Source organism: Triturus cristatus, chromosome 8, assembly GCF_964204655.1.
Source record: "Triturus cristatus chromosome 8, aTriCri1.1, whole genome shotgun sequence".
Lineage (NCBI taxonomy): Eukaryota > Metazoa > Chordata > Amphibia > Caudata > Salamandridae > Triturus > Triturus cristatus.
The window spans coordinates 1094442399-1094463921 of record NC_140591.1 but is presented as its reverse complement, the minus strand read 5'-3'; the positions used below and the strand labels follow the sequence as shown (position 1 = coordinate 1094463921).

The following is a 21523-nucleotide window of genomic DNA, read 5'->3' as shown; positions in this document are numbered from 1 at the left end:
AAAGTACTCCCTACACTTTAGCAGGAGAAATACATTAGTCTGATTAAAATCAAAATAGTCTACATACATCCCCTCACAATTATATAACTCACCTTACAAGTTGTTTTGTAGATTAAGAAGTATATAAATCACACACCAGATATCAGTCACACACCAGATTTTCTTATACAGAATCTCTGCACTGTGCACCTCAGCAAAAACAAAGAAAGGCAAAGTTTCCCTTTCATTTTCCACACATATACATGTAAACATCAAATCACAATCCTTCACACATAAATTCAAAAGCAAACACACATTTCTATTGGTTAAACATTTCAACCCTTTCCAAATGAAATACATTTCAACCCTTCCCCCAATCTGCCTTCTGTCTGTTACCATAGAAACAGGTCATGGAACACTGAACTGAGCATACAGGTCACAAGCTCAGCACACAATGTTACTAAACAAGACAGCAAGTGTGCTTGACTTTTCAACATATCAGCTTATCATATATAATGTTCCTTACAATCAGTTTTTGTTAACCAATAAGAATCATGCGTTTAAAAAACAGAAATATACACCCTACCTTTCAGTGTAGAAAGTGGTCATACAACCAATGATTTCTTGTCTTTTTAAAAAAAAAAATTTCCTTGGATCCGCGCACCCAACGCGAGAGGCTCCGTGCACCAAACGCGATAGGTTGCGCGCACCCTGCACGCATGTCGCCGTTTTTTTTTTTTTTTTTTAAAAGGGGGCCCCGGGGTGTCCTTCTGGGACCCTCTAAGCACCTCTAGAGGGTCAGAGTATTTCCACTCTGCCCCTTTTATATGTTTCACACACTTATTCCTCTTGCTTCTTCAGCCTCGCTGCTACCGAGGCAGAAAATGGCCGCCAACAGTTCCTGGTTTCGAATGTAGACAGACACTCGACAGCCAATTAGCATTCAGCGTGCGATCGGGAGGGTGCGCGCTCGATTCGGGGAGGGTGCGCTTACGGTGCAGGTAGGGTCTGCGGATTCTCCCCGGCCATAGATATCACTAACTTTTTTACCCTAATTTTCTCAGGAACTAATGAACAGATTCACACCATTTATGCAAAAGGCACGAGTCTGAACTGAGGACTACCTCTTTGCCAAATTTGGTGTCATTCCGTTCAGCGGTTCGGGCTGTAGCTGCAACAACAGATCCTATGGGAAATTGCATGGGGAAAACGCGTTTTGGGACCCCCCTTTTTTCTCGGCCCCCGCTTTACGAATCATCACAAAACTTTCAGGGAAGGAGCAGAGCGGAGCTGGCCAAACGTTTGGAAAATTTCGCAAGGATTCATCAACCGGCGCCAGACTTATTGGGAATAGAATGTTGCAGATTTCCTATGGAAAATAGGTCCTAACTATAACTATCTACTGGAGACCGCCAGTAGATAATATGTATATTATATATATATATATATATATTTCACTGCAATATCACCTCTGGGTATGTTCCTCATTGGCACTGTGGTAGGATGTAGGACATCATGACACCGATTTACTTTGCAAGCAATGATGTCTGGGAGCATTGAGGAGCACTGTGCAGGAGCATATTTGTGCTTGAAAACATCCGATACCTACCAGGAGGGGCTGAAGTAAGACAATTTCCCCAGGTGACCAGTTTGGTGCAAGCTGAGAACTGCAGTCCGGGACAGGGCATAGCACGAGTGCTCCTGAAATTGATTGGTGTCAGCTGTGCTCTGATACGGCACGTTAAAAACAACGGACATTTCTCCCCCAGCATCGCAGGCATTTGAAAAAGGTACTCTAGCTGAAACGCGCTATGCCGCTTTGTTAAATAAACGGATGTCGATGAATACCCCGCTCTGTGTCCCCTTGTCTGCTTCGCGAGTGGACGGATTTGAGATATATATATATATATATATATATATATATATATATATATATCTTTGAAATAAACAAGCATGTTATTGAGGAGTCTGTGCCAGACCTGTTTGTTCACTCAAATATTAAAAAAAAATCTTCAAACATCAGGTTATGAGTTCTGAAAATACACACAATGTTGTCTTGAGTGCAAGGCGGGAACGCTGCTGGCTTGGTTGGCCAAACCCAACAAACGTAGTCCACCGATCGTGGCCTTAGACAGGGAGGGAGGTGGGGTGGTCACGGCCCAGATGGCTATATTGGAGAGGTTCGGCTCGTACTACGAGACGCTCTACAAAAGCGCGCCGGAGGGGCGGGAGGAGGACATTGACGATTTTCTAGAAGACTTACAACTGCCGCGCCTTGACCGGGAAGACGCAGTGGCCCTAGGCGGAGATATTGACCTCGCGGAAATCAGAGGGGCAGTGCGCCAGATGGCCCGCAACAAAACCCCAGGCCTCGACGGCCTGCCCATAGATTTTTATGATAGATACTTGGACAAGTTGGCCCCGCGGCTGCAGGAGGTTTATAAGGAGGCCAAGTCGAGGGGTAGGCTCCCCCAATCTATGTGTGAGGCCCTGATGATCCCGCTGCTGAAGCCGGGAAGGGAAGGACAGGACCCCGCTTCTTATAGGCCATTGTCGATGTTGACGACGGACTATAAAATATTGAGCACCATACTGGCGGCTAGGTTGTTGAGGTACATGCCGGGGCTGATACACAAGGACCAATCGGGGTTCATCCCCGCGCGGAGCACCACGGCTAACATCCGACGACTTGTTCGCTTGATGGGGGAGCCGCAGGTGAACGCTCGCACACCGCTCGTCTTATCCGTAGATATAGAGAAGGCTTTCGATAGCCTAGAGTGGGGATATTTGTATAAAGCCATGCGGCGCTTCGGCCTTGGAGAGGGGTACATCGGTTGGACGAAGGTCCTATATGCCTCGGCGGTGGCAAGGGTGCGGGTCGGGCCCCTGGTCTCGCGCCGGTACTGTGTGGGCCGGGGAACCAGGCAGGGATGCTCGCTCTCCCCACTCTTGTTTGCACTAGCAGTGGAGCCCCTTGCGGCGGAGGCCAGAACAGGCCGATATTATAGGGGGTTGGCTTATAGAGGAGCCCCGCAACTCATCTCCTTATATGCGGATGATCTGCTCCTGTTCCTGGAGAACGCGGCGGAGGCACTGGACGGAGCGGAGCGGCTCCTTGCGCGCTTTGGCAGGCTCTCTGGGCTACAGGTTAACTGGTCCAAGACCTGCTTATACCCGTTGCGGCGCGGCGAGCCGCGCCCAGTGATCCGGCCACTGCTCAAATGGGAGCATGACTGCCTTCAATACCTCGGAGTACACATCTACCACACTGCAGAGGATATGCTGGATGGCAACGTGGGGCGGTGTATCCGGGCACTGAAGGGCAACATGTCCTTCTGGTCCACCCTCCCGCTCTCGGTAACGGGGCGTGTCTCGCTGCTGAAAATGATTGCACTACAGCGGCTTCTGTATTATTTTCGCACGCTCCCAGTGTGGATACCGGGCTCTGTTTTCCGACAGTTGCGATCGTTGGTGATCTCTTTCTTGTGGGGCACGGGACGGCACAGGGTTGCGATGGCGACCCTGACCCGGCAAAAAGATGAAGGGGGCCTGGCGGTGCCCGATTTTGAGCTTTATTACCTGGCAGCGCAGTTGCAGGTTTTTACGCAGGAAGTGGCGCGAGTATATCGGGGGCCGGAGCAGACCATGGAGGAGGGCACCCCTCGCCATGTACTGGCGTATATTACGCTGCAGCAGCATCTGGTTGTCAGAGACCGGTCTCTGGAGGAGCAAACGTTCCGGCAATGCTGGAATCGATCGCAACGTCGGGCCGGGGTGCGGCGACCGTATGCGCCAGAGATCCCGCTGGGAATGGTAACGGCGCTCCCCCATGGCGGAGATTGGTCGGGTCTGCAGCTGTGGGAGGAGGCGGGCCTCCACATGTTGGGTGACTTATACGAAGAGGGAGCGCTGGTCCCTTACCAAACGCTGCAAGAGCGCTTCGATCTTCCGAGGGGAGACTACTTGATGCATGCGGCGGTGACACGTGCGATGCAGGCGCATTGGGGAACGGGGCTCGTAGAACCCGCCACATCCGCAGCCTGCCAGTACACCATGATGTCTGCTGGCACTTATAAGGCGGTGACTTGCCTGTACGCCAGAATGTTGCGTGAGACTCTGCGGCCGCTGGCGGCCTTAAAGGCGAAATGGGAGCTGGAAGTGCAGACTGAGATCCCTGACGCTATGTGGGCGGGGCTAGTGCGGCGAGCTCGGAAAAGTACCAGGAACGCACGCTTTAGGCGGATACATTTTTATATCCTCCACAGGGCCTACCTTACACCGGGTAACCTTGGGAAGTATTTCGGGGTGGCAGATGCGGCGTGCCCAAGATGTGGGGAGGTGAGAGTGGAGCTGGGGCATATGCTATGGGACTGCCCCCACCTGCAAGACTACTGGAGGGCGATGGGTGAAACGCTGACTGAGGTGACGGACAGGGACTTACAGTACACCAGGGCGGTCTGTGTCCTACACTGGTTTCCTCACACACCCAAAAACAAAAATACAAGCCGATTTATCGACATGGGCCTCCTATTAGCTAAAAGGGAGGTGACGAGACTCTGGAAGTCAAAAACGGGACCCACACACGGGAGGTGGGCCAAGGAGCTACAGAAATGGGCGGCAAGTGAAAGCACGCTCCGATATCAACTAGCGACCCGCAAGGCTGATGATAGGGCGCTGTAGGCGGCAGCGGCATGGGAGGGATTGGTACAAGCCCTGCGTAATAGTATGCTGGAGGAGGACGGGCCGCCGTCCGAGCCCGACGGGGCCCCCCCGAAGCATTCCAACCACACAAACACAGTGAATAGTTATATACTTCTGAATTGTACCCCAGACTAGATGTGAGGGCCGGGAACAGTCGCAGTCGCGGGCGTGGGCACGGGCAGTGGGGGGGGAGGGAGGGGGACGGAGACTGGGATGGGGGAGGGGCAGTGTTGGGGGGCGGGGGACGGGGAGGAGGAAAACTCTAAAGCGGAACGTAGCCACCTTACTGTGTTGGCAACAAAGTAAAGTTCAACATACAGTCCAGTATAATGATACCCTGAACATCGCTGCCCGGCCTCCGGGATGTGGGCTCATGAGCTGTGTACGACTAGCCAAATGGCCACGGGGCATGTGGCATTGTTAACAGCGATGCTGGCAAAGTAAGAATGTATGCTGCTGCTATTATTGTTCTGCAATAAAAACGGTTTTATAAAAAAAAAAAATGTTGTCTTGAGTGCACATGTTTAAATTTTGGGATAAATAGATTCAACAAAACAAAAACTTGTCACTTAATAGGTTGGGCTGTACACGGAGGGCTGCTTACAAGTAACCGTAGAGCTGCCAGCAGCTGATAAGCTACTCGCTGGAAATGCCTGGTGTACATTTTTTGAGTTCTGAAGATGTTTTAAGATGTTTGGAACCCAGAATCATTTCAAATGGGCATACACAGTTAGGACCCTCCTCCCCTTACAGTGGACCGAAACTAAAAGTGGGAAGACTACATACAAGAGAGATGGTGTGGTTAGACATTTTAAAAGCCTGATAGCTAGATGACAGAGATGGAAAAAAAATATGAATATGTATCAGAGGCAGGACAGTTAAGTACAGGTACCAAACAAGGCCATAGAAAATTAGACAGCCAGATGTAGGTTTCTTGTCAGAAAGAGATAAGGTGTGGTTCTTATACCTCTTTTGAAATCAGAGCTGTGCTCTGATTTCAGAAAAACACCCACAATATAACCCTTTTCTGAGTGAGGGAGAATACTTCGCCCCCACAAACCTAAAGGTATGTGGTGACTTGACAGTGCTGACAGCGAGATTTAAGTCCAAGTTACCCATACCCTTTTGGAGCGACTGCCTATTCGCAGTCAGCAATAAAGGTCAGTTCAGTCCCCATAACTCAGAAAGTGGTGTGTATGTGAACCATGAGGTGAGGAAAACCAAGCCACCCAGTACTAAGCAATAATCAAGAACAGCATCATCTTATTTGATGAGCTGCACCATCACATTCTGACATCAATAATGGGAGGTTGCAACATGCCTGACCATACCTGTACCCATATGGTGCCTTCATCACCTCTCTTGCAAGCCCCAGAAAAAGTAGGATGCAGTTGGCCTTCAAATCGATGGAGTGGGGTTCAGTTCTGTTAGCTGGAAAGCTTGTCAGATTTTAGCACAATTGGAATTACCCTTGTAGTTCTTACATTTCTGGAAACGCCAACATTTATGGCTGAAGTCAGGACATAACTCTAAACGACAAGGTTCTTGTTTAACTAGTGACGTGTGCCCCGTCTGACTTTAACAAAAAAAAGGGTTAACCGAGACCAGCAGAAACCAAGATGCAGGCCACTAGAGGAAAAATCATTCTAGGTCTACTAGTACTGGTGGACTAGTCCAGCTCGTCCTCCCACCAAGTATTCAGGACTATCAGATGGGCATGTAACTGGTATGTGTACTCCAGGGGCTTGTGACTTGATCTGCACCCTTCACTGGACAATGATGACCAAATTCTCCCACCACCCAGACATAAACACCAGGTACACTGAGCGCACAAGATGCTTTAATGAGTAAGGTCCCAGTATCTGGGTGGTGGGTTTTTGAGGACACACCTTTCATTCTGACTTTGGTACTGGAGTCGTACAACAGAGATGAACAACAAACTATAGAATTCAGATTTTTCATTCAAGAACTAGTACAGAGAAACTGTAAACCAATAAAATCCATTGGGGAAAACATAAATCTAACATTACATGGGGTATACAAATGTATGGTCAGTGTTACACAACCAGACGGTGGTAGTTCAAATACTGAGAGCAAAAACACACGTAATGATGAAATAAGGAGTTACTCCCCAAAATAACAAGATCCATTACATACTTTCAGTTTGAAAATTGCTGGGCTCCCCGGAAAGAGTTTGGATGCTCTTTCTACCCAATACTGTGTTCTTCCATCATCAATGTTCTGGTCGCAAAGTAATTGGGCAATCTTCAAAACAAGGTCCTTCTGGGTAGGATTTAACTCTACTGAACGCTGAAAATTGTCAGAATAGAAAAAGAAAATGGATTTAGAAATGCCGTCTATTACACATTTGGTATTCTCTCATTGATGTAAGACCCCTCCTTTTGTTTAAACAAGCAACTCAAAATAGTTAGACACAAAATTATATACAAAATAACTCAAGTCATTTCTTTGTGCTGGTTTCATGACTGAAAAGGGCCCATTATCTAGATCAATGACAACTAAAGCGATATTGAATAGGCAGACTACATGCAACAGAAAAAAGTTGGTTGATGGCATTCATACAGTTGCAGTGCTGTGCAAGAAACTACAATTAATTAGGCCTACTAAAAATTATTAGTGAGGTCCCACATTAGCCCAACACGCCTTTGGGTACCCATCTCCATAAAACAGCAAACAAATCAGGTGCATCTGTTTACTCAGAATCTCTTTATTGAAATATCCAAATCAGTAGAACATAGTGTGACAAAGAAGCCAAATACGTCATAGAATGGCAGGAGATTAAGCGTTACATGGCAGATACACAGAGCGCATATGCTATGGCCAAATGGAAATACACAAGATCAGAGGCAAATTGGTATAGTACTGGGTCATCCACCATAATGCATCTGTATAAAGATTGGTTTATCTGACAAACTAGTAGGCGTTTGCAGAAGTCTTTATTTATAAACATACATTTTATTTTAAATCCCTCCCTGCAATGGGCTTTCCCCAAGGTAACATTTACATATTACTAGTCCTTTCCTACACCACCAAGACGTTCCAGTCCCAAGTGCTGACCTACACAGGACCTCACCGGGTCACAGTTTATAAATGTTCATCAGCCTAGCTTTGTTTCACAGTGCTGCCATCAAGTTCAGACAACAGCTTCCCTTCCTTGAGCTGAAGATAGTCCTGCATAGCTGTACAATTAAGTGGCCAATCCCCCCTTGCGTTAAAAGGAAGTGAGAGATCAGTTCCTGACACCACCCCCCTTGCGGAAGGACAAGGGGCTGCATGATTCCACAACTCTCACATGGGGATCAAATAAATAATGTTCACCAGGCCCTGAAAAGGAAGGGTTGAAGAGGAGCAAACTAACATTTTAAGGAGCTCCCGATTCTTTTTTTTAGCATTCTAAATAGTACATAGAGGAAAATGACTTAGCGGCCACTCTGCGGAAGGTTTTGACGGACGGCATCCCCATGGGCGACGCAACGCACCAGGTCTCCTTATATGCGGATGACCCCCTGGTCTTCATTAAAGATGTGGCGCACATCTCCGGGGACCTGGAGCGAGTCCTAGCGGAATTTGCTGCGCTTTCCGGTTTGTGGGTGAACGCGGCCAAATCGTGTCTTTACCCGTTCCGCGCTGATGCTCTGGATCCCCAGTATCATCTGGGGGGTGTGCCTGTCAAGTGGCAGCCGGACACCTTCCGTTACCTGGGCATCCAAGTGTACAGGCAACCAGCCGACCTGGTGGAGGGCAATCTGGGCAGGGCGGTAACAGCGGTCAGGGCCCAGATGTGTTTCTGGGGTACCCTCCCTCTCGCGGTCACAGGGCGCATTGCCTTAGTCAAAATTTAATTTAATTTAATTGTGGGTTTATATAGCGCTAGAATCGACTCCCGGAGGAGTATCTCCGCGCTTCGACCGCTGGGGAACCCGTCCTGGCTCACCCTGAGAGATGGTCCCTAATGGGTATCTCTAAGGTGCAACCAAGCATCCCCGGCGGTCTGGGGGGGGCCGTTGTGAAGATGAGGCAAGCTAATGCCCAGAGTTGCCGAGTGTGGTCCCTGACTGGAGTAGGCACCGAGGCGAGAATTATCGAGCCCGCTGACCCTGGTCCACGACCCTGCCGCGTCGGGAATCGAACCGTGGTCCCGGGCCGTCCTCTGCTTACGGGTCTGCCGCCTCTAACCAGTGAGCCACACCTCTCCACTGGTGGCTCTACCCAGGCTCCTCTACTATTTTGCTAACCTGCCGATCTACATCCCGGCATCCTTTTTTGCCACCCTGGAGCGCTCACTCCGGGACTTTGTGTGGGGTACCGCGTGCCACAGAGTGGCGCTATCCAAGTTATGCCTTCCTACGGGTCAAGGGGGACTCGCGATGCCGTGCTTTGCGCACTATTACCTAGCAGCGCAGCTGCAGTGGGTGGCCAGGTGGTTGGCCGATAGGGAGAGGGACGATACGGCGTCCGCGGGGCCACCTCTCCCTCTGGCAGATATCATTGCGTCGTTCCACCCGACGGCCAGAGTGGTCAAGCCGGGTCCACTCCTTGTGGCAGTGGCCTACAAATGCTATCGGCGTGCCATTTACTTGACCCGGTCGAGTGTCCCTTACGCCCCCGCCATGCTGATTGAGGGTTCCCCTAGCGGGCGGCGGATACTACGCTCGGCGGAACTTACGGAATGGCATGCGGTGGATATTTGCACATTGGGGGACCTCTACCGCGATGGTGCACTTATCCCATTCGCCCAATTGGCGGAGGAGACGGTGTTACCAATCGGCCAATTTCTCCGTCACTGCTCGCTGATAAAGACATTGACTAGCCAGTGGGGAGCTCTTCAGGAGGAACCGGCACAGCACCTCATGATGCAATACCTACATGTCATGGGACGGGGGAGCCACATGATCCGTTGGTTCGCGGCCTCCCTGCGTACACAGGTGGCAGCTGACCTGTCTCCATTGCGCCGTAAATGGGAAGCGGACTTGGATCGCCCCATGGCTGATAAGGAATGGAGTAATGCGCTACAGGGGCGGACGCGGGTTCCCAGAAACATGCGGTTTCGCCAAATTCAATATTTTCTACTGCACAGAGCATATCTCACCCCTGACTCTATAAATCGATATTTCCATCGCGCGGATGCAGGCTGCCTGCGCTGCAAGGCTCTGGATGCTGGGCTGGTACACATGTTGTGGAGCGGTCCGGCGCTAGAATCGTATTGGCGGACGGTGCATGGAGCGTTAAGTAAAAGCGCCGGCCCACTGGCGCCACGGGAGTGGTCGGCTTGCTTGCTGCACCTGTTTCGTAGAACCCCCCCCCCACAAAGGTTGCCTCTCGTTTCTTCGACCTGGGTTTGGTGGTGGCGAAGCGGTTGCTCACCAAGCGCTGGAAGGCAGCTGAGCCCCCCCGAGCGCAAGCATGACGGATTTCCCTGCTGGTGTGGGCGGGGGCGGAGGGTACGGCCCTTTTGCGGGAGGAAACGCTGGGCCTCAGGCGCACACCTATAGCGAACCAGTGGGGCACACATTTGCAGATCCTGATGCAGCTGGATGGGGACGCCCTGGGGCTCTGTGGGACACGCGCTGAGGAGGCACTCCCTGAGGAGGGGGGGGGAGCGGAGGTGAGGCCCGGGGGTCCAACATGGGGAATGTCGCGGAGGTCCTTGCTGAATCGGGGGCGTGTGAGGACACTGAAATTTGCCATTAATGGAACTGTTTGTACTAGGGGGTGGGGAGTTGGTGGGGGGGTGGAGGGGGGGGGGGTCGGGTCGGGGGAGGAACCTTGGGGATCATATGGTAAAAGACCGAATCTGCTGCTGCTGTTGTGCTGGGGCCTTGTTGTTTTGCCTCTTTCTTCTTATTGTTTCATGGAACTGTTTAGATAAGGGTGTTGGTCCGGAGACCCACGGGATTCATCTTGTTGGGCACACGGGTGCGGCGCTTGATCCTGTTGTTTACCATGCTCATGACTGGTGGCGTATCATCAGAGTAGCTGACTCATTGCCTGTAAGGTAATTCATGTGTACTATGTGCTATGTCTACATTAACAAAATGCCAATAAACAGATTTCATAATAATAGAGGAAAATGACAAGATTATGCATGAAAGTAGAGAGGGACCAAGCGTAGACATTTACGATACTTAAAAATGTGGTGGATCTCTATTCTGATCTGACAAGAACACTTCACTGTAATAGCACATTCCCATCTGCCAATCTAAATAAACCTATTCATACATTAAGGGCAATAAATAAAAAATGGCTGTGCTTTTGAAGAGAAAATTAGAAACATTTCTACCAAGGTCTCAGTTAGTTTCCTACCTTGTAACATCCCACAGCTTTGTGTATGTTATCTTCAATTTCATACAGATGACCAAGGAATTTATGGGCTTTGGGATCCCTTTCCTGTACATTCAGGTAGCTGGAGATATATCTGGAAGAACAACAAAGGACACATCTGTACAAGAGTCCAGACAAATAAATGTTTATTTTATGTAACCTCACACACTTTGTCAACAAATAAACGTTCTGCCACTCAGACTGAAGTGAATCCCTCTTTGATGCAGCACCATAGAACCTGCAGCTCGCAACATCCCACGCAAATAAGGAAAAAAGTAGCATCCAACTCATTCAGTTCCAACATCTTTTAATATCCTATAAAAGTGGTACTTTTCTGCCTCATGAGAGAGGAAGCTGTGTGCTTGTGGTTTAGTGTGCTGTGCATAGAGATCCAGTACAGTATGAAAGCATACCGCTCAAAATGCTCGAAGCACTGCCTATGGTCATTCCTGTTTCCCTGTCATTGGAGCAGATCCCTTGAACTGCGACACCAGAGATCTGTCACAGTGTACCCTTCACTGCCTTCCGACTGAATTAGAAATGCAAAACAGTTTTTGGCCACAAAAGGCTAACCTAAACCAACATGCAGGGGTGTGGAATTTAATAAAATATCTACTTATCCATGGGGCAGGTTTCTTCATAAATCTACTGGTCCTGTAACAAAATCCACTTGTCCCTTTGGTGCTATGTAGTGCGGCAACGAATTATGGCAGTAATCTCTTTATATAAGAGCTCTGATATAGCCTCTCTGATTATGCCAGGGCTCATACCATAGTAGTGTTTGAATACTTGAAATCCCCTTATGTTGCCACGTTTCCGCAGATATACATACTGGGGCTGAAGGTAGTGGTAAGCAATCGTTCCAGGGTTAGAATGCCCTTTTGAGTCTGTGCAAACATACTAACTTGCAGGTTAAGGGTTTTCAACAACTCTTCTCTAATCTTTTCTCATACTGAGAAATGTTGGAAATTTACTCCTGACAATGGCAGACATAAACCTTCTTCCAGAGGTGGGGAAAAAGTGGCTGGAGGGAAAGTGAACTTGCAAACACTCAACAGTTCACAAACTCTAGGAGTACTATTTCTTGTCCTACTTATGTAAATTCTTGGGAATTCACGAAAGCCATAAAGCTGCACTTAATGCAAGGACGTATACCAAGGGTGCACTTTTGAGACTTTCTTTAATAATTGGGCCCCTAATTTGGTCTAGTGTTGACCAAGACCTTTTTGGTGTGTATTAAAATTTTGTCTCTCTCTGTGTATCGACTGGCTTCACCGTGAGTGATAGTATTCTGCTCTTTCTCAAGCAGCATATCAGTACACAATGTAGATTTGTTCAGAGCCAGTAACTACTGTGGCAGAGTGTGCTTTTTGAGACCAAAAACTATTTTTGCTTTTGCCAATGTTTCCTATAATGGAGAGGGCCTGGCAGCTCTCACACCAATAAGGTTTTACAAAAACCATGTCAAAACACATCACACATTGACAAAACTAAAAAGTTGACCACCTATTTCAGACCTACTGGCTTTGCCAATGCTCATTTATTTTTGTTTCACATAATGTTATTGAAACGGATTACACTGATTTTCCAGTATAAATATTTTTGGAAAATACAAGCATGCATCAACACGTTACTAAATGATGCTGCAAAGAAATGGTACCTGACATTTTACAGTAATTGAGCAAAATGTGTTTTTTCTTGCTTTCATTTTTTATGAATATTTGATTTTGAAAGCAAAGAATAATCAATCTTGCTTTCAAGCATCTGCAAATATTTGCATCAAATGAGAGAGCATTCTGGGAGCATTATACATAGCCTCATATTGCTAAACTTTGAAAACGTGTGTACACATTTTTATACTGGAACCACCGTTAGTAGTGCAGACAGAGCTTACAACATTAACTTAGAGCGCTCACCCTAATAATAAAGGCTTTCAATCAATGTACCATAAATACAAGTTTGAACAGCATTAACATATGGGCAAAAATATTACCTTAACTGCAGACAGTGCCCTTCCCTAGTCCATAATGTGGTACTGCAAACTGGAAGCCAAAGGTTTCATGCTGCAATGGGTTGGGCCTACTTGTCCATAGGACAAAAAACACATGGAAACTTTTTGCCCTTAACCCCAAACAAATACGTCTTGGGCGTCGGGCTATAGGAATTCCACATCCCTGCCAACATGACAGCTTTGGTAGACCTGCCTGGAGATATTTTACCACCACTAAGGGAACCAGCAGTACACATCTTAGAATCCAATGCCCCCGACAATTTGGCGACAGCTCTTCCCTCTTTTTTGAAAGATCTGGAAGGAAGTCTGCTAAGATATGCTCTAGTTTTGTTGGCGTACATTCAGATTTCTAATCTAGCACCCCAACAAGATTGATCCTGGATCCTGCCTGTGGCTGATGTTTTAGATAAATAATGGGTCCTTTGAAACAGTATCGTAAATTTGTCAAGACTTCTGCAGTAGCACTGCAGCACCGTTAAAGGCTAGCTTCTAACCAGAAACAGGTCTATGGAAGCTGCTATTCTCCAAAGACAGGGATAAAAGGCTAGAAGAAGCACTTCTGCAATGACCTGCTGTAGGAAAGTGTCCCTTTTTGTTATGGTCACACCCTCTTTTTGCTCACCAATACTGATGTTTTCAACTGGATGTGCACTGGAAACCTGCTACCAAGCCCCAGAGCCAATGCTCTTTCCCTAAAACAAGGTAATATATACAATTGTGATACTATTTGCATACACTGTGGCACCTCTGTAAATGGTACCCCTGGTACTGCTTGGGTACCACAGAGGGTACTTAAGGGCTGCAGCATGTCTTATGCCACCCTAAGGGACCCCCATACAAATTGCATGCAAACTGCTATTGCAGGCTACATGACATGGTGCAAACCATGGGGAAAACACAACATGGCACACACCCATGTGTGCCATGCCCAAGTCCCTGCATTTGGTATACGCAAGTCACCCCTACAGCAGGCCTTACAGCCCTAAGACAGGGAGCTTTATATCCTATGTGAGAAGATATCTGCATGAGCCGATATGGACCTACAGTGTCTAGTTCCATTGCTAGATATTGCAAGTGAACAGGGAAGCCATCTTAAGATATGTACTGGGCACTGGCCAGAATAATTCACCCACCTTCATAATGGGGTCACTGAAATCCATAGTGTTTGGTATCAAACACCTTGTTTAAATAAATCTATACTTAATCCAGTATGCAATTTATTATACCATGCACCCAGGGTGCAGCCTGAAAACCTACCAGCCTCTAGGGTGCTGGCTGACTGGTGTAGTCCATCCTGTCACCACAGATAAGTTTGACCCTGTGCAGGTAAGAGCCCCTGCTCCGACACCAGAAAGTATGCCTGCTCCAGAGGAAGGTGTTAACACCTCCTCCAGTAGGATGGCTTGTGATTTAGCACATCAGGGCCAGGGATTTCAAAGTCCCTGCAGCTTTTTATATGTGATCCTGGCTTCCCCCATACCTGGGTGATGCCACCCCCTGCCCTGAGGAGCATTTGGCACCAGGACAGGTGGGAACATAGACATGCAGGGAGGTGTGGTGCACTAGCAGGCATGTCACACCCCTAAGGTGGGCTGTCTCATGTGACCCACGAAAGAAGGATTCCACCATCTTGATTTTGGTGGACTTAGAACTCCAAGACCCAAAGACCTGAACTCACCTTTGAGTTCTGCTGGACTGGTCCCTCAGTCCCTGCCAGCAGCCTCTTACTGCGAGCTCACCAAAACAGAGTGCCTCTGACCACCACAACCAGCCAGACCAAAGACAACTGTACACAAGCCCCACAGCCCGGGTCCAGATCAACTGACGGTGCATACCGGCTCCAGATACCTTAAAGACCCAAGCCTCTCTTTGGGTTCGAACCGCCTGCCCTCCCCCTCTCTCCTGGTAAATTCCTCATCCCAAATAATGATTTAGTTCAGTAGCTTACCATAAGGCATTTAGTATGTCTTCCATTGAGGTTCCCTGAATGAAGTAGTACAGTGGTTCTTAGCCTGTGGCCCAGGGACCCCTGGGGGTCAGCGACACCTGCTCAGGGGGTCCCTGACTGCTTGGAAAATTAAATATCAACAAAGAAATTAAGTGTATATAAACGAAGACGTAAAATGTACAATTGAAAATGCGATGGAATATGAAATTGGAGGCTAAAAATTAAGTTAGTATCCTCAGATTGATTCTTACGAGCAGTGCAAGGGAAGGAAACAGAATGTAACCAACAATGAGTGGCCTCGCCCTTCCTAATAAAATCTTGATTTCTTTTATATTGGTTTGTGAATTAAATTAAATATTTAATCATTTGTGCATCTGTTTAATAAATGTTTGTGTACTGTTTTGTGGTTCAAAGCATCGAAAATGTTTAGTCGGGGGTCCCCTGCTTCCAGTAATAACTCAGTCGGGGTGCCCAGATTCCAATAATGATTCAGTGGGGGTTTCCAGCATCCAAAAGATTAAGAACCACTGAAGTGGAAATTATTAAAACTCAGAGATGAGGCTGCACACGCATTACAAGAATGTGTGTACAGTTAAGGAAGAGTTTGTTTGAGGGTTGTTTAGACTAGGCTACTGTTTGTACAAAGATGTCCTCTGCATATTATAAATGGAGAAACATTAAGAAGTGGGTCTTTGCACGTCACTGAGGTTGGGCGCTATAGAAGATATTAAGCCACATTAAGAGTGCATCGAAGTCTCTCTTGGGACCGTAACAAGAATTACTGGCCCCAGTAGGATTCAGAGGTAGGCTGGAGAATTGCAGACCTGGAAATATTCCCATGGGAGCTACAGCAAGCCACTGAAATCAACAGAGGAAACTATGGGGAAGAATGGGGCATTAACAGAGAAAATCTGATATAGCATAACTGATTTCTCATTTCTCAGGTAACTCTCAGGGTTCCACAGGCATCCCCGTTAACTCAGCTACCCTCAACCCAGGAGTTACTGGAACACCTAGTATCAGAAACTCTAGGAGGCGGAGTTACCCAGATGATTGCCAGGCCATTCGTAAAAGGGGTCATATAAAGGCCATTCCTTGGGCTAAAAGTAGTAGAATTGGATCAGAAGGTTTGTGCTAAAAAGTCTCTGAAGTGCTTTAACCCCAGTGCAATTAGTTTTCATGCTATTGTTAAGAATTAAAGACTGGGCTATCTCTGCTGGGAATAAAACGCCGGTAATGGGTTACTTTATAATATAAACTTCATGTATTTAACCAGTTGAGACATTTTGTTATTCAACAAGGCAATTTGTTTTTTATAGGTTTTAAAAAAAATCTTTTACAAACTATGGCATTTTCTATATTTTTCACCCCGCCTTTTAACTGTATAACCACTGAAATAGTTAATTACTCTACCTTTTAGCCAGTTCATATTCTTTAGCTTCAAAGTACAGCTTTGCAAAAAAGAATCCTTTCATAGATTTCTAAAAGAAAAAACATGAAAATTGGTTTTATTGCACAATAAAGATATACACATTTCACAGACGAGAAGAAAGTTTTAAATGTTGTCACAGTTAGTGTGTCTTCTGGAACAAACAGTCTGGTTCACGTACCTTTCGATTCACAAGCCTTTTCGCACCTTGAACCGTAACGTATTTGAGCAAGGCAAATCTCTACTTGTAAATCCTACATTTCACGATCTAAAAGAAATGTGACTTTTTCCATTTAGAGATGCACTGTTAAATAAACACACCTGGCAGAATGTCAGCAGTTATCTGCAGCTGTGCAAAAAAAGGTGGCAATTGAATGGTTGTACCCATGGGAGTTGCCAATGAATTGAAACTGTTCGAATATTGATAAAAGTTACTGCTTTTCCAAAGTTACAATTAAAAACAGGTAAGTGGTGTAATACTGTTGGAGAGATCCCGCAAGCACCCGGCTTGTTTAAAGGGAAAGGATTTCTATGTGAAGGTTTAAGAAAAACAAAAAACAAAGAATCAATTATGCTTTGAATTGGCTATAGTGAGCAAATGCACAAGTATTGGTCTCTTTGTGGACAATACACACTGGTAGAGTTAGTTCAAACATGGTAGGTTTAAAAATCTAGAAAAGGGTGTGTGGCCTGACGCACAGCCAAGATGGCCGGAATGATTTGAGCTCCTTGGCTCGTTTAGTACACAGGCACTCTCTCCAGAGGTATATACTCTGTGTTGGGTGATAGGGTCCCATGTGGTGTTGGCGCTCACTCTTAGCGGTATTATCATAAATCGTAAGCAGTTACTATGGTGCTCAAGGGAGGGGGAAATCCCCCACATCCCCTAAATGTGACCCCTAGGGATCTACCTTACAAGTGAGACCATGCCCAAGCACTCAAACAATACTAATCCTATTGCTAATTACAACATATATATTCACTGGAACAATCAAAAGAAGAAAATAAAATCACAAGAAACCAAATTTGAATAGCATTGTGAATATATATGTTGTAATTAGCAATACTGTTTGAGTGCTCTGGCATGGTCTCACTCTCTCCAGAGCTGTCCCTGTGAAATGCGCGGGCCAAAAGTAGGAGGCTCCCTGACCACTGCAGAACCCTGGGTTGGGTTCCAGCAATCTGACAGCCCAGGCTGGAATAGCAACTCTGGTCTATGTGAGCAGGTAGACCTTTGAGTCTTGGCTGAGACCTGGGCAGCTGGCAAGCCTGAGGCCACTCATATGTACCGCTTGTACAGACAAGCTGCTGCAGGGGACCCCCCTCAGTATGGCAGAGTGACGAGTCAGCCTGAAATACCACCAGACCCATTCAGACACCATGGGGCAGCAGTGATCCAGTCAGTTGTAACCTACACCTTATAAAGCCACAAGGGCAGGAACAGAGAACGAAAGGCCCCAGGGGGAAAAAAATGGCAATTTGAATACTTGTGAAACTGCTTGGTAGGTAGTTCTATAGGGTATTGACGCTCCTGGGTAATACACAGGTAAGTATACTATAGTACTGAGTGAGGATTGCGGTGCAATATGAATACTTGCTCCAAAATACTCCATCCCATTGGAAGATTAGCCTTTCAGTTCAGATAACTTTACATGCTGACAATCAGAGAAATAGGTTTACTTGCCCGCTTTGAAAAGTTGACCATATTTGCCGACCTGCATCTGCCGGAGGAGAGACATGCACCAGTAACTACGACTAATGCCTGGTCAGATCTGACCTCTAGCCCTCCTTTCCCAATTAGAGAGTTCTGTTGCGGTGGACCCAGGGTGGCCAGATCATATTCTGAAGTGGTGGGGAATGAAAGTCCAAGTGTTCCCTGACGGTTTGTTGTAGTGTGGTGTGCGTAGTCTCATCTTCGAAGGAGGTACCTGGGTAGGGGCCCGGTGGCCTTACTTGGTACCCCTATATGTGACATCGCACGGGAGGCCTTTTGGAGTGAAGTGCACCTTACACTCCTGGTGCCCTAGACAAACTAAGGTTAGGGTGGTGGAAGAATACCCTGTGACAGAGAGAGTTTGCAGAGCAGGCCCAGCCAACTCTCCTGTGCCCATCAGAGATGACAAAGATGTTCCAGACAGAGCAAAAGCAGTAAAACAGGCTCATATTTGAGCATCAAAAAGCCAGAGGCAGTCACTTGCTGTTGGCGGAATGCGAACAACAAATTAAAACGCTTAACTGTATACGTATCTGTAACCAATACAAATCGTTAGATTTCGCAGGCAGTAGTGTTTTTTACTGCTACCTGGAATGGCGGGCACAAAGCGGGGAGGGAGAGGCGTAATATTCTAGATGTTAGTATGCCATGTTTGCATAAACCACCAAATCTAATTAAGATGTAATCAACATTTTCATTCTACTAAATATATGCCTTGTTTAGTGAGGAAAATTGATCTTTAACATATTTATACATGCAATGTCGTGCTCTTCTGTGTGCACAGAGACCCATGCCTTTTTAGTTTTTGTCCTCTTGCCATCTTCCGAACCGGGAACAGTACATCACAGTTCTCATGAGAATTGACATTCAAGTCTCTGAAATGCTTACGCAGATACACTAACCTTACATCTCACCCATGGACTGCGCATTGTAGTGTTGCATTGGAGGCTGCATGAGAATCAAGGACATAATACCCATGCCCTCAAAAAGCATGTCGAATTGCATGCTTCTGTACCAAGCGTGCGACACCATTTGGCAAACAATAAACAAGCATTGACATAGCCAATAGGTCTCGTATTTGAGACCTTATAAAAGTGTTTAGCAATGCAACAGTTGGTGTTGTTGCACCAAGGATATTCTGCTGCATAACTAAATACTTATAAGGTCCCAAAAGTGAGACCTATTGGCTATGCCAATGCTTGTCTTTTTTATATCCGTGTTCAAAAAGTGAAATAGTTAGATTTGCGCTTGTGGAGCAAGGTGCGTTTCGCCAGCAGATTTTTTAAAAATTTAAATATAACTTTAGAGCATTATGTTTTATGTAGAAATAAAGAAATTATCTTTATTCTTCTGATGTTCATGTCTCAAGAAAACTTCCTTCACCATAACCTTGTCTTCCGCATAGTGTGTTTTTAATCTGCATCTGAGTATCCTCAAAGGAGTTATCCATAAGACGCCAGGCATTCAGTCCTCAAAACTTTGAAATATTTAAGGTCCACTTTAAAGTATGGCTCTAGGAAAAGGGTGGAATTATCTTTGTAAATGTTGCTGACAGGTGGTTGTTTTAGACATTGTTCCATTTAAAAGTTTTTTTTTTTGTTTTTTTACAGTTTTAGAATATCTACCCCTATACATAGATGTTAGTTGGGGCGTGTAGTGCTAGATGATATTTACCTCCAGCAGCACAGTGTGAATTCAATAAAATACATCCTGTTTGATAAATATATGACAGTTCTTAAATCCACTCCTCAAATCCATGCCAGCTGTCGTCTCACTACATGTCAAGAATGTTGGACTGCCAGTGAGATCTCATCATAAGCAATAGGAAAAAAGAAAGAAAGACATTGAAAGAGTAATGGAGGGCACTGGTAACTGTATAACACTCAGATATGGCACTAGAAATAAGTTGAGGAGTGGCATGAACATTCGTATCATTAATTTTCATACACTTAAGATGCCATATTGTATCACGCCACATTGTGTTGCGGAAGGGCGCTCCATTGTAGTGATAAATGAGAAACAACAAAACATATATAGTTAGATGATATCAGTAGTAAAAGGATGCAACTCTGGCACTCAAAAAAGACAGTAAAGAAGAAATTCCCCAGAGACTGGATAAGCACAAGAATAAAAAGAAAAATACATCCAATACAGACTGAGATAGATAAGACAGCAATCCTGCCATAAACAAGGGGCTGATACAAGGCTTACTATATGCAGTGTTGCACACAATGCACTTTGTGACTCTTTATCTCATGTGTCTGCTTGATTTGTATTTTATTTCTTTGCAGGATTCTCCAAAGTCGGTCCTAGAGAGCCGGATCCATACCAGATTTGTAAGATAGCTACATTTGTATAAACGGGGTTATGCTAAAATAGTGACATGGATCCGACCCTCCAGGACCGACTTTGGAGAGCCATGGATAGAGGCATCTCATGATCAGAGCTGGGCTTTGGATTAAGGGTACTATCTGCAGGGGGATGCCTGATTTACCCCGTAGATATCTCTCTCTTCATTTTGGCAAGGTGCTCTATGCTGAGAATCATATTTGACTTTGAATTGCAATCCCTTTTTGTCTTAAAAGTGTTTCCTGTATTGATGACAGAGCATCTCGTTCGTTGCATTAATAAAATGTGATTATTTTAGACTCAGCACAGTAATGCTGCATACACTTTAATCCATGCTACACTCAGTTACAAGTGTGTACAATAACGGGTATTTCCGGTTCTCTAAATATATGCTCGATGTCTGAAAATGCTGCTTCTTGTGACACAAATTAGAAGCTAATTTGGGTTAAATACGGAGGCCTTTGACAACACTCTGTAAACCATCCCCGGACCCTGTCACGCTGTAAGATGTTCGCTAGCGCGAGCTCCTGCCACACTAGCGTGGCCTGATTGCCAGACCTCCTCCGCAGTAGGAATTTTCAGCCCGTTACCTCATGGGGATGCACATGAGGGAAAATGTCAGCCTGCACTGTGCTTGAATCCTTGCGGCTGATGAACTGCAGCCGCACTCAAATTAGGCCTGTTGGTAAAAAATCAGATAAAGAGATGGAAATAAATGTTGTGAAGAAAGGGCGCCGTGGAGTCTCTTTTCATTTGCTATTGACTGCAAGCACAGAAAACACAGCACGACAAGGAAGATGGGACGGTAATGGGGAGAGAGTAGCGATATAGTGACGTTTATGGAAAGCGCATCCGATTTCATTGTTCTTGCAGCGGGGCTGCGGGGATAACAAAATGGCGCTGTCAGTGTGGCGAGTCCTTCTGAAGTGGTTAAAGCATCGAATCGGAAGGCTCAATTTATGAAGCATGATTGACGGCTTATCCCAGAAGACACTTACTTACAGGCCAGACAAGTAGGCAGGAAGAGAATACTCTTCACCGTTGCCTATT

At 46.3% G+C, this 21523-nt stretch overlaps 1 protein-coding gene across 1 annotated transcript in view; it reads right to left on the bottom strand.

Moving 5' to 3' along the window:
• RGPD4 (RANBP2 like and GRIP domain containing 4) overlaps nt 1–21523 on the bottom strand; it is a 795990-nt gene that overhangs the window by 753393 nt on the left and 21074 nt on the right. Inside the window, exons 2-4 of the mRNA XM_085622637.1 lie at nt 16395–16462; nt 11005–11116; nt 6838–6990 (exon numbers count right to left, since the gene is read on the bottom strand). Coding sequence (XP_085478763.1) covers nt 6838–6990; nt 11005–11116; nt 16395–16462 — 333 coding nt within the window. The remainder of the gene's footprint in view (nt 1–6837; nt 6991–11004; nt 11117–16394; nt 16463–21523) is intronic.